Source organism: Misgurnus anguillicaudatus, chromosome 25 (assembly GCF_027580225.2).
Source record: "Misgurnus anguillicaudatus chromosome 25, ASM2758022v2, whole genome shotgun sequence".
Lineage (NCBI taxonomy): Eukaryota > Metazoa > Chordata > Actinopteri > Cypriniformes > Cobitidae > Misgurnus > Misgurnus anguillicaudatus.
In genome coordinates, this window is record NC_073361.2 from 10,039,535 (window position 1) to 10,052,242 (window position 12,708).

The following is a 12,708-nucleotide window of genomic DNA, read 5'->3' on the forward strand; positions in this document are numbered from 1 at the left end:
ACCAGGTAGCTAGAGAGCACAGACCAGTCACTTCGCTGATACCCTCTATACTGTTATCATGTCTCATGGAAATAACAGAGCTATTTGGATATTATGGATTATACTCCCGCCTACTTTTAAAAACAAAGTTTTAACGCGTGTTTATTGGAACCCGGAGTAATCTTATATACAGTGTGTTACGACACAAATAGTCCTCAGATTGTAGGCGATAAGACGTTCATGCGAAATCTGATATAAACAACAGAATATATATCTATATTTCACGGATTATACGCATTTGTGGACAAAAATGGTCATTGGATTTTTTTGGACTTTCATGGGTTATTCACACATCTGAAACAGAGTTGATTCGATTCGCGATCGATATATCAAAACAAAAGGCAAGAAGTCACGTTATATTTTGCATGTTGTCATCTTCTGTCACAAAATACTACATTTATGATGCTAGAGCATCTGTATCTCAAAACAGAGACTATACATTGATGCTAATCCCGTAAATGATACCTTTTAAATGTATAGTTACGTGAAAAATATTGTTTAGACAGTAGGCTATATAGATATTTTTTTGCAGGCTAACTTAGATAGTTTACAGCGTGGTTTCGAAAGTTAAAACATATTTAACAGCTTTATTTTACAATTCTACATGAACTTAGTAATAGTGCTTTGCCAAACTAACCGAGACCGGGCCTTACCGACCCAGCTTTTCTGACAAGGCTAACATACCCCCGAGTCTCTATCACTTTCCCAAGATAAGGTCCGGACCTCCCACTAGCTTCTAGCAATTAGCACGCGGTCCACAAGCAGTATACATCCCCCGCCGGGTCTAAATCTCTGTCATTTGCGAAAATAATGCGTTTGAAAATGTTTTATAACGGAGCATTGTCCAGGGAAAACGAGTGTATTGTTGAGACTGCTACATCACAATTTACTCTGGAATCATTGTGTTTCATGAGTTTCTTCTCCAGGAGTGTACTTATTAGTGATACTTTTTTGCTTGATTTGTCTGATGGCAACATAAACCGTTAATAATAATATATAAAAATAACACAGTGTGGTCTGTACTGCTTACGATACCACTGAGCACGGGCAGATGACGTTAGTAGTGGGGTGTGATCAAAGGAGCAGCGGCTCATAAATATGTAATGACCACCTCAAAACGGCACAATCTGAAATGCACTGAAACAGAGGCTCCTAGAGATGGGTAACAATCTTTTCCTACAACCTATTTCGAGCAAACAACTTTTGAAACATGCTTAATGGAACTCATACACCTATATAACTTGAGGAAAAACAGTCATAATATGGGCACTTTAAGACTTCTGAAGCCATAGGATAACGTTGTGATTAACTAAATTTAAGATGTTATTGCCTGATAATCTGTTTGCTGTGGCAGTACTGTCATCAGTAATGGTCCGCTTCATTGGTTTTTGGATGGCTTATAAATTAAGAGGTTGGTACCAATATGTACCTTTGAGATACTGATGGCACTTTTCCATTGCATAGTACCCCACAGTTTGGTTTTGGTCAGGTCAGGTCAGCTCAGCTCACCTCACCTGACTTTGGCTTGATTAGCTTTTCCATCAAGCTTACTAACACTTCGGAGTGGGATAGGCGTGTCGTTATATTTGTGCTGCCTACTGCTGTGACATCATACAATTGAGAGCGTGGTTGTACATTCCCATACATTAATTTTTTTCTCAGTCCGCCACAAAATTAAAATTTACCACCACAAATTTTTATCACTACCTCTGTCTCACATGACAGTTTCTGTACAAAGTACCAACACCCTTGGCATCGGTCGACATGCTCGGCTGAGCCTCATTTAAGTTGCATTTAAGCATATATGCGGACGTGCGCGTCGCAAATGTGCTGCCACAAACTGCAAGTTTGGAAAAAACTGTTACGGTGTTCCTGATTCACAAGCTGTGGATGTTTTTCATCGCTAAAAAGGAGTTTGGGAACTTACACAAAGCATAGATGACAACATGTTTACTCGAAACAGCGCAAGCTAGCATGAAGGTAAAGCTAATCTTTTACATTATAGTGATGACGCAGGTAGTGGAGATTCTCTCAGGCCAATCAGTGATTTACAGTGTTTTCGCGTCATGTTTTGGTATCAGCTCGGGTCGCTTGGAACCCCGACCGAGGTGATACAAGGTGGAAAAGCTCCCATAAGTAAGCTGACCCAAACAAAACCGTGGGGTACTATGCAATGGAAAAGTGCCGTTTAATGTATCTATGAGGTATTAATTAGCACTTTTACAGTTGGAACAAAAAGTATTTGTGGTCTATACAGTTAATTTTTCCCTTCGTGACAACTGTAAGGGGGGTGATTTTTTGTTACCCATCCATTTAAATTATCTTAATCCTTCTAAAGTTCTGCATAATTAAGGGCGTGGTCACTTGAGTGGCGGGTGAACTGCAACTGCTGTCACTAATGTCGAGCTAGGCGGGTGTGGTTTCAGCAACCAGACACCTCAGCTCTACCCATGTCCCGCCCATTTTCGGTTATCCATGAGTGATGCACTGCCAAGATGGCGATGGTAGGCCGTCTATTGGCTTCAAAAAAGCTCTTCACAAACCTATGGGTGACGTCATGGACACTACGTCCATATTTTCTTACAGTCTTTGGCTCTGACATATTGAGCTTGCATGGGGAATTTATGCAGACAACAAGTTTAAGTCTGCTTTCATCTCACACTTTCTTGCAACTATAACTCTAAGAAATGGTGGGGTATTTTCAACGCAGTGTTGGGTCAATAAGGGACAAACCCAGCTGTTCGGCTGAATTAACATAAAAATATAGTTTATATATGACCCAAGAATTGGATGAAAAATGTATGACCCAATGCTGGGTTGAAAATAGCCCAGCAATTTTTTTATGTATATTCTTTCTCACCACTTTACTTAAAGTAACCAAAAGGCCTAAAATTGTGATAATAAAACAACAAGTATTTTAAAACACATAAACTATGTTTTTTTTAAATCGACTGAAAAACAAGGCTTAAGAAATAAGTCAGATGAAGGAAGACAAAATCAAATGTAATTTAGATATTCAGACTAATGAATCATAACCCCTGGGGATGCAGCCCATGTTTCGAGTGAAATTATGGGAACAAAGTGCAGGACAGCGAGGCATCAGTGGTCATTAGTGGTGCGTGCAATGTGCCAACAGACAGGTGGGTACAGAGCAGGTGTTCATCTACATGCATCTGGAGATGCAACAGTGGCCATCTTCCTCCAGCTCTCAGGAGACTACAGTGAATTATCCAAGAACAGAAAGAAAAGAAGCCCACTGTTCTTTTATTAGCTACACCAGGAGAGTGAAAATGAAGTTTTATTCAGGGGGCAGTCTTTATATTAAACTGAATATGATCCATAGGTGTTTCAGGACATTGCACTCCATCCATACCCACCACAGTGTAACTAACTTAGATTGAATTAGTAGGAAAATATCAAATGCACAATAACCCAGTCATCCTTAGTGCCCATCAATAGGTGTAAATAGGTTTTGATTGTGAGTCTATAACAAGTAGGAATTGTTGCAGTATGGTTGCAGTATGGTTCTGCTTTTTTAACAATGACATTAACAAACCTTTTAGACAAAAGATTGGTCATAACAATATAAATAACTCTTAGTATTGATCTGTGCTCTCATGTAAACAATGTCAAATCATTTCTTTATTAGTTTTTTTTTAGACTTGTACCTGTCTCTGGATGAGGGCCAAACTGTCCCGAGCTCTGGTTAGCAGCGCCTCCAGCATTTGTGGATCTTCCACTGTCTGGTTTTCCCTAAATGCATCTCGTACTCTCCGTAGAGCGTATGTCCTTCAAAACCAAAGAGAAACAAATAAACATTCATGTTAGGTTGCTTAAGAGATCTGGGTGGTTGCCAGAGCAATGCTAGGTGATTACTAGGGTGTTCAAAGTGGTTGCTGATGTGCCCATGGCAAGAAAGGGCACCTGCAGGTCTCCGATACTCTGGTGCCTAACGCAGACCCATGAGATTATTTAGTTGAGTTTGCTTGCTACACTCTCAGAAAAAAGTACAAAGGCTATTACTGAGGTTGTACCCTCTCAGAAATGCACCTTTGTACCTAAAGGGTGCATATAGGTGCCTCAAAAGTACATATTGGTACCAAATGTATGAGTGATACGCAGTATGGGTGAGAGCCGTGGGCACGAGGCTGGTGGTGCGATTGCTAATGAGCATCACCTGTGAAGCACACCAGTCTCGTATCCCACAGAGGAGTCCGGAAGTATAAATGAAGGAACAACGACGCTGGAGGACGAGAGAGGACCAGGCATAGTGTTTTGTAATGTATTGGATGTTTTTAGCCGGCTGTCGTCCGTGAGGGACTGCCAGCTTTTACTTTTGTTGCGTTTATGTAAAATGTAAATATTAAAGTGTTAAATGTGTTCCGGTTTCTGCCTTCTTACTCTCCACTCGTTACATTGGTGCTGAAACCCGGGTGCTGCGGAGGTCGGGCAGCATGGAAGACTGGAAGACTACGTCGAGCTGCCCGAGGCGGTGGTGCTGGATCAAGAGGAGATTCAACGGGAATGGTGACCTTACTGCCGTGCTCCTGGGTCAAGGTGGGGTGGCTGCAGTCCCGGGCGGAGACCTCGCTACCGTGCTCCTGGGTCGAGGTGGGGTGGCTGCCGTCCGTATGGGAGGGGATGAGTCACCCCATTTGTCTGCTGCCGTTCGCCATGTAGGAAAGAATTGGGGGACGGGGGACTCACTGTTGTGCTGCCCTCAAGCCGGAGGAGCCATCACCGGCCGCCAGAGGGCGGAGGAGGGTCTGCCGTCCAACGAAGATCGTCCAGTGCCATCGCATGGCACTGCGAGGCAGAACCTCTCAGTTGAGGAACAAGCGTCAGTGTGTCTGGGAACCGGACAATTTTTTTGTTTGTTTGTTTTGTTTATTGTTTTCCTCTTTTCCCTCTCTCGTCCTGATACTTCTGGTTCCTTTCTCTCGTCTCATCTGTCCTTACCCCCAGGTGCTGGCCTGTTACAGTATGTACTTTAATAGTAGACATCTGACAATTGCACACCAAAGTTTAATACTCAAGGGGGGTGCTTAAATCCCTAGCAATGCATATGAGCAATATTAATATTCATACTTCAGCAAGCACCACTGATAATGTAGAAACCAGCATCTGGCCATGTGGCCCTTATGTGGATGATGTGGTACAGAGGTTAAATCCCAGAGTTGGTAACTAGAAGGATGCTGGTTCGATCCCTTAAGAAACAAGCAATGAGGCATTGCCATTATGCCCTTGTACAAAGCACTTAATCCCAGGTTTCTCTAGAGGGATTTTACTTCTAATTATAAGATGAGATCTCAGAGATACTCTTACCTGCTCAGACTAACTACTCTAAGCTGTTCACATCCTCTGGCTTAGTTTCCATAGAAACACAAAGCACAAGTGGGAGGAGTTTGTGCTTTCATAAAATCTAAAGTTCGACAAAGACACGAACGTGTTGGAAACCTTTATTAATATAAAAATGAAACTAATTGAAACCAATTTAATCAGAGCTTTTCAGGTGTAAGTTTTGATCATGACTGTCAAATAAATTTTTAACAATTATAAGTGAGGTTGACTCACAGAGATCTCATTTTATATTTATACTGTAATCCCTCTATGATGGTGCTTTATTCAGTGTGTACAGTTTGCTCACAAACCTTACTGGAAAGGATGTGCATTGAGCATTGTGCTTCTATGGTGTTAAAGTGCATCCAATTATAAAAAAATCCACTTTTACATTGTTTGGACATAAATGTGTGTTGGCAGTGCGTGAACACAGCAAGCTTACAATGGAAACAATCCCTTTTTTAAAGTGCCAGTCAGGCCCAATTTCTAAGCTTACTAATATTGTTAAGGAGTCCCCAACAACAGGTTTAAATGCAAAGTCAAAAAACACTGTCATTTTCTCAAAATACACATTTAATTAGGGCTGGGATAAATTATTATTTTTTAACGATTAATCTAGCTATTATTTTATCGATGCATCGATTAATCTAACGATTCATTTTATCAGTCCGATTCGATTTCGATTCTCGATTATCTCCACATTAATTAACTAATAGCAATTTATACATGTTCTGAATGAAAAAAACATGAATTCCTTAACACTGCAAAAAATAAAAAAAACTATACAAGAGCAAAGTAATGCATTCTTAGTCAGAGGTAGCATTCAATAAAACATTTTTCAGCGTTTGCATTTTGCAGCCTTGATGCGGTCTCCGGCGAATCCCGCACTGCAGCAGGCTTCGCGCACTTTACCAACCCAGAAGTCCTTGCGAAAGAGCAAACGGACCAATCCGATGATGGAAGGGAGGAGTTCACACTGATGGGCAACTTCCCTTCCTATTTCCGGCGTGATGCTTGAGTCTGTCCCAAAACACGACTCCGGTGCACCCACGTGGACTTGCATGAAGGGTCCCTAAAGTCTGAGGAGGACCACAAGTCCAGAGTGTGCCATTTGGGACAGGGCCAATATTTTGGGTCGACATAATTTTTGCGTCGACGTAATCAATGACGTCGACGCGTTGTCCCAGCCCTACATTTAAAGGGGTGGTTCAATGGTATTTAAAGCATTCTGACTTATTAACACGGTTACAGAGTTTATTCCTCATGCTAAACGTAGGCAAAGTGTCAAAAAAGCATTTGGGCGTGTTACAGAGTATTTCTCTGCCGAATGCACTTCGCCAGGGTTCGTACATGTTTCGGAAAGTTTTTTTCCATTACAGTTCTAACTGACGTTTTAGGGGTTTTCTATACGTATCACTTCTTTATATGGGCACTTCCCCCTGAAAACCCCACCCACCCGTCAATCAGCGGGAGACGCTACAACTTGGAAACATCTTATCATGCCACTCAGCTTTGTTTAATTTCAAAACTCAACAATGGCACGAAAGATGAGGTGTGTTTTCGGATGCAAGGAGAAGAAATCCAGCCTTATGAAAACAATGGATATAGTTTATTATCTTGGGTAGCAGCGGAGTTTTGCGTGTGTGATTGATGTGGTGGATTTTCCCAACCGGGTCATGACGAGTTGCACGCGGTAAGTAAGACTTCTGTATTATGTTGGAAATAGGCGCGTGTATATTATATAAATGACACGAACATGTAGTGAATCATAAGTTATAAGTGTTGTATAGTGTTCAGTGTTTCCCACAGGATTTTGAGGAGACTGTGGTGGTGATGACGTCACTCGCTAATTAGCATATATGTGACTTCATCATGTCGTGTTTGCGTTTGATCTAGTGTTGGCACCTGAAATATGTTTCACTTCTACTCTTTGATCTGTATCTGTATTTGATCTGTATTATATATAAAATTATATTTTAAGCCGAATTAAGCTGTTTTAAATAGTGAAATAAAAATGTAAATAGGAATCATGAAAATTCTATTTGTGGGGGCCAGTGTTGATTCTGTGATGGGCCACCACAAATAAATCAATGTATGGGAAACACTGGTGTTGCATGACTCGTACTCGCTCCTCCCGCGGTATAACTCCTCCTTCTTCATTTTTTCGTACGTTATCGGAAAGATTCGGTAAAGCTAATCATTAATCTGATTAAACTAAAGACTCTTCGGAGATATAAAGGATGTCATACTACTCTATAGGTACTCCAGATTAACATCAGAAATGCAGAAACAGCGTGTGTTACGTGAGCTTTAATATTACCCCATTTCTCAGGATCCCCAAACGATTCATGCGAAGCCGTTCAAAAATTCAGTCTGCCTAAACCCCACCTTTCGGTAGCCTACTCTGCTCTGATTGGTCAAATGACACGGTCTCCACACAGTACAATAATAGTGCAACATGCATTGACCTAGTTCTAACATGACTTTTGGAGTGCTGACAAGACATTTGAGTTTGAAAATCGACATCAAAGCACATCATTCATCATTAATCCAAGTAATAAAAACGACCACAGGTTGTGCCGATAGATAAACATATTGTTAATAGCAGGCTGTCATCATGATAGTTGGCATTTTGGCAATAGTTATTATTACTATTATAAACGAATAGTTTCACATTAACATGCCTATTGCATGCTTTTCTTCGCATGAGAGTGTTTGTGGGCTTTACTTTGCGGGAGAGAGTTTGTAATGCACACTTGATTCCTTCTTGCACGCACGTGAAATCAATGCGCGCCTCTTGGACTCTTCTTCAGACCTTAATGCGTGCAGCATGGAATCCTTCTAGCACCTGAACTTGTAATACACGCGACTCTGATATTTACGTGCACTAGAGAGGTTGTTAGGCCCGCAGAGGGTTAAAACCAGCGAGTTTCTTGTTCCCACTACACTCTAAAAAAACAAACGGTGCTATATAGCACCAAAACAATTGCCCTGGATCGCAACGACAGAAGAACCACTCCAGTGCCATACAGCACCGGCGAAGAACCAGTGAAGCACCAGCGAAGCACCAGTGCAGAACCACATAGGGGCCATATAGCACCACATATGGTTCTACATAGCACTATATGGTTCTACACTGGTGCTTCACTGGTGCTTCACTGGTTCTTCACCGGTGCTATATGGCACTAAAAATGGTTCTTCTATCGTTACGATCCAAAGCAACTGTTTTGGTGCTATATAGCACCGTTTGTTTTTTAGAGTGTACCTGGCACGCAGGAAATTTTAGAGCGCCTGGACTTAATGACCCAGATGGATTAATGGCATCAGTTTTAGGAAGGCTGCACTCATGACAGTGTTGCCCTTGCTTCTTTTTGTCCACCAATCGAGTGACATGGCCTGTATATTCACAGCTGTAGGTGTCATAAATATTAAGCTATTACAAGTAGTTTTCTGTTCCTTTAGATGCCGATTATTACTCATATTTTCGTGTCGTGAGGTGAATCAATTGTGTGTTTAACTGCCTATGGGTGATGCTACGCTAATTGTTGCCTACAGAACAGGAGTTGCTAATCTGCTTTCGTAAGATCTTAAGCGGGAGTTCCTGCTCATCTCCAGAAATATCTTTATCAAGCTCCCACCAGCTACAAGAAATGAGGCACATTATGCTATTGTTTAAGGTCAGCTTAACCACTTACAACAGCATGACGCATTCCCTTAAAAACAGGAAAAAGACAGTTCTGTTTCTGTGTCACATGCCTCATATCCAAGTCTGGCGGCTTGGAACAAGGACCGATATATCCTCAAAAGATTTGACATGCGTGCTGCTCGATGAATCAGCCATTCCTACGCTGGTGACAAAGACCAACTGCTTAATTGTCCGGTGGGCCAAACCAGATTTCACCACGGAGCTACAGCTTGGTCTCTGTTTTCCTCTTGACAAATGCTTTGTCTTACTGGTGACCTTTCAGCCAGATGGCTGAAAATGCTGAAAATATCTATCAGCTGTTGCATTATGAGTAGATTATTATTATTAACTGTCTCTCTCTCTCTCTCTCTCTATCTGTAATGAGGAAATAAGTGAGGTAACCAGAGTCATTTTTGTCTTCAGAAGATCACACTCTAGAAACAAACAAAGGCTTCAGACTTTTCTGTATGTGCAAGAACCACAGCTAACATTAAAGGAAAACACCAGCGTTTTTCAATATTTAACTATGTTCTTACCTCAACTTAGACAAATTAATACATACCTATCTTGTTTCAATGCATGCACTTTTAATCTTTGTACAGTGTGTCGTGAATGTGTTAGCATTTAGCCTAGCCCCATTCATTCCTATGGCTCCAAACAGGGATTAATTTAGAAGCCACCAAACACTTCCATGTTTTCCCTATTTAAAGATAATTACATGAGAAGTTACACAAGTAAGTATGGTGGCACAAAATAAAATTTTTGTTTGGAGCCATAGGAATTAAAGAGCCAGTAAGGTGCCAATTTTAAGCATCCTAAGTGAGCATGCCGTGACTCTCTGACAGTATATAAGAGTTTAAACAACGACATCATTCATCATTAATCCAAGCATTAAAAGCGACGATAGAAACTAACATTTTACACTCATTTAAGCATTTATGTAAGCTAACCGGGTCATAGCAAAACCGTAAGTGAGCATGCGCTAGCCGCTTGCTAACGTGACTCTCTGAGAGTATATTAAGAGTTTAAACAACGAGATCATTCATCATTAATCCAAGCATTAAAAACGACGATAGAAACTAACATTTTACACTCATTTAAGCATTTATGTAAACTAACCGGGTCATAGCAAAACCCTAAGTGAGCATGCGTTAATCGCTTGCTAACGTGACTCTCTGACAGTATATAAGAGTTTAAACAATGATATCATTCATCATTAATCCAAGCAATAAAAATGACGATAGAAACTAACATTTTACACTAATTTAAGCAAGTATGTAGCTATAATCATACAGGTTGTGGTTAGGAGATGCATGTTGTTCCAAATAAAGTGGGTACTGAACCATCTTTCATTGCCAAACGTCTAAGTTAGTAAATCCCTCCGTTAAAAATTAATTTTAACCACTGACTCTTCACAGCCAAACGTTTAGTATATCCCTCCTTGAAAAAGTCTCTTTTGGTAGTGAAAACAACACAAACTGAAAACACAGCATGATATGATGTTTACACACTAACTAGCTGTGGGCAGGTCATAGTTTTCGTTTCTCCCGCGGGCAAGGCTGTAGGCGGAGATTAGTATCTCGTGTGACATGGAAGTGTTCGTGTGCCGTGGAAAAAGTCAGGCAGGAGATTCAGTCCATATAAACGACTCGTTTCAGCGATTCAGAGTCAACTCCCTACTTTAGAAGCCAATAACTTTATTAATCGTGCACTTTTTGGTTCAACTACTTTGCACATTGTTTACATTGATGGACAGTTACATGACACACTGCAATACAATAATTTTGATTTTGGATCTGTGTGGCTCTTTAATGGGGCTAGGCTAAATGCTAACACATTCAAGAAGCACTGAAGACAGATTAAAAGTGCATGCATTAAAAAAGATAGTAATTCATCAGTTGAGGTAAGAACATAATAAAATATTGAAAAACGAAACGGGTGTTTTCCTTTAAAATGGATTTTATGGAAAAGTAAAAAAATACAATACGGTATATAATAAGGTTGAAGGTGAATCTGCTTGAAATTTATTGCCAGAATCTTTCAATCCAAAAGTTTATGGACAAATGATCTGAATGTAATCTGATTCTTTTACTTGTGTTTTACATGGCTGTGACACTATATACACACACAAACCTTCAAAATGCACATGAATCACCGCTTCAAAGCCGGATGTTCATCTCAGACTCCTTTGAAGTGTCTGTCAATGTGTTTTTTTCTAAAGATGCATCGCTCTTTATCTTTCAACTACCAGTTTTCTCCTCCTCAAGTCACAGTTTTGCATCTGTCATCTGTTGTGTTTTTTAAGCACGTGATCTGAGAAATCTATCCTCTTAGTTTTTCTCGGTGGGTCTCTCTCATTATTTTCAGCCTCCACTGCATTTTTTGTCCTCTCATCCGGTGATGCGGAATGAGGCTGGAATTTGACTGTCAGAGCGGAGTTGCCTTGTCTTAGTGGGGGTGCTTCCTTGGGTGCCAGGTGATACTTTGATCTTGCCGTGGCACGGGGGGTTCCTGCCTGCCCCACATTGCTTGTGATGCCAGATAAAAAGACTGAAGATCTTTCGCTCCCTAGAAGCACAGAGATGCGGATCTACCTTACAGCTTAGTAACTAGCGTTCTAATGACTGCTCCATTATTAGCATGTGGCACACACTTCGCTGGCGCTAATGAACTCTGTCATCCAAAAGAAAAGTGACTTGAGTTTGTCTTTGCATTTCCCAACCCGCTGTCACTGCAGTCCTTGTCTTCTAGCTGCATTATGATTAGCTCACTGCATCCTTGGAAGTCAATTTCTGATTTCCAAACCTTGGCTTTGAATTTTCACACTGAAATCTTCAGCAGACACAGAGTTAAAATAGATCCGATTTCTGTGAATACAGTATGAGACAATAGTATCTCACGATTGCGCTATAGTGGAAAGCGTACAACTCGCTAAGCCACTTTCAGTCAGTGGCTGTGGACGTAGCTTTATCAGTATGACGTCACATTGATAAAAGAATTAGAGACTGCTTTGGTTAAATGGGGATTAAAGAGATAGTCATCGAAAATTACCTTTATTGCAATGTGTCATCTAGCTGTCCATCAATGTAAGCAGTGCACAAAGTTGTTAACCCAAAAATTGTACAATAAATAAAGTTATTTGCTTCTAAAGTAGAGAGTCAACTCTGAATAATTACGAGTCTAATTATTTTGGAATCTCTTATGAAGGCAATACTTTGCATAATCTTTAAACTGGAAAATAAACAAACCTTTTCATAGTTTGGCTGGTCCTGCGACTTCTAGGCATGTGAGACTTATATGTCAAAATTAATTCATATGAACCAAGAGAAACCGTTACCGTCTACAGCCGCGAGAGTCCGCTCTATGCTGCTCCTTCATTTATGTAATTCAATGGATTCAATGACTTTGGGACCTTGTTGAACTAGATTTGACTTGTCTTGTTAATTTAGACTATTCAGCCTCCCAGGTATGTTCGATATGCTATTGTGTTCGGTGAATAAATGGTAATGTTACGTTAACATGTACGAACACCTATTCAGCCTGCAGTTCTGTATGCCATTGTTTAGTTGAATATCTTGCCTTTCCAGATTAAATGTCTGTTTTTGGGCTTGGATTTTGTGAAATAATTTTCTAAAAAAAAAAAA

General features: G+C 40.5%; 1 protein-coding gene across 2 annotated transcripts in view; it reads right to left on the reverse strand.

Annotated features, from left to right (window-relative positions):
- lyrm4 (LYR motif containing 4) overlaps positions 1-12,708 on the reverse strand; it is an 85,828-nt gene that overhangs the window by 62,631 nt on the left and 10,489 nt on the right. For both annotated transcript variants that reach the window (XM_073863741.1, XM_073863742.1), the window contains exon 2: positions 3,708-3,828. In XM_073863741.1, the coding sequence (XP_073719842.1) occupies positions 3,708-3,828 (121 nt within the window). The remainder of the gene's footprint in view (positions 1-3,707; positions 3,829-12,708) is intronic.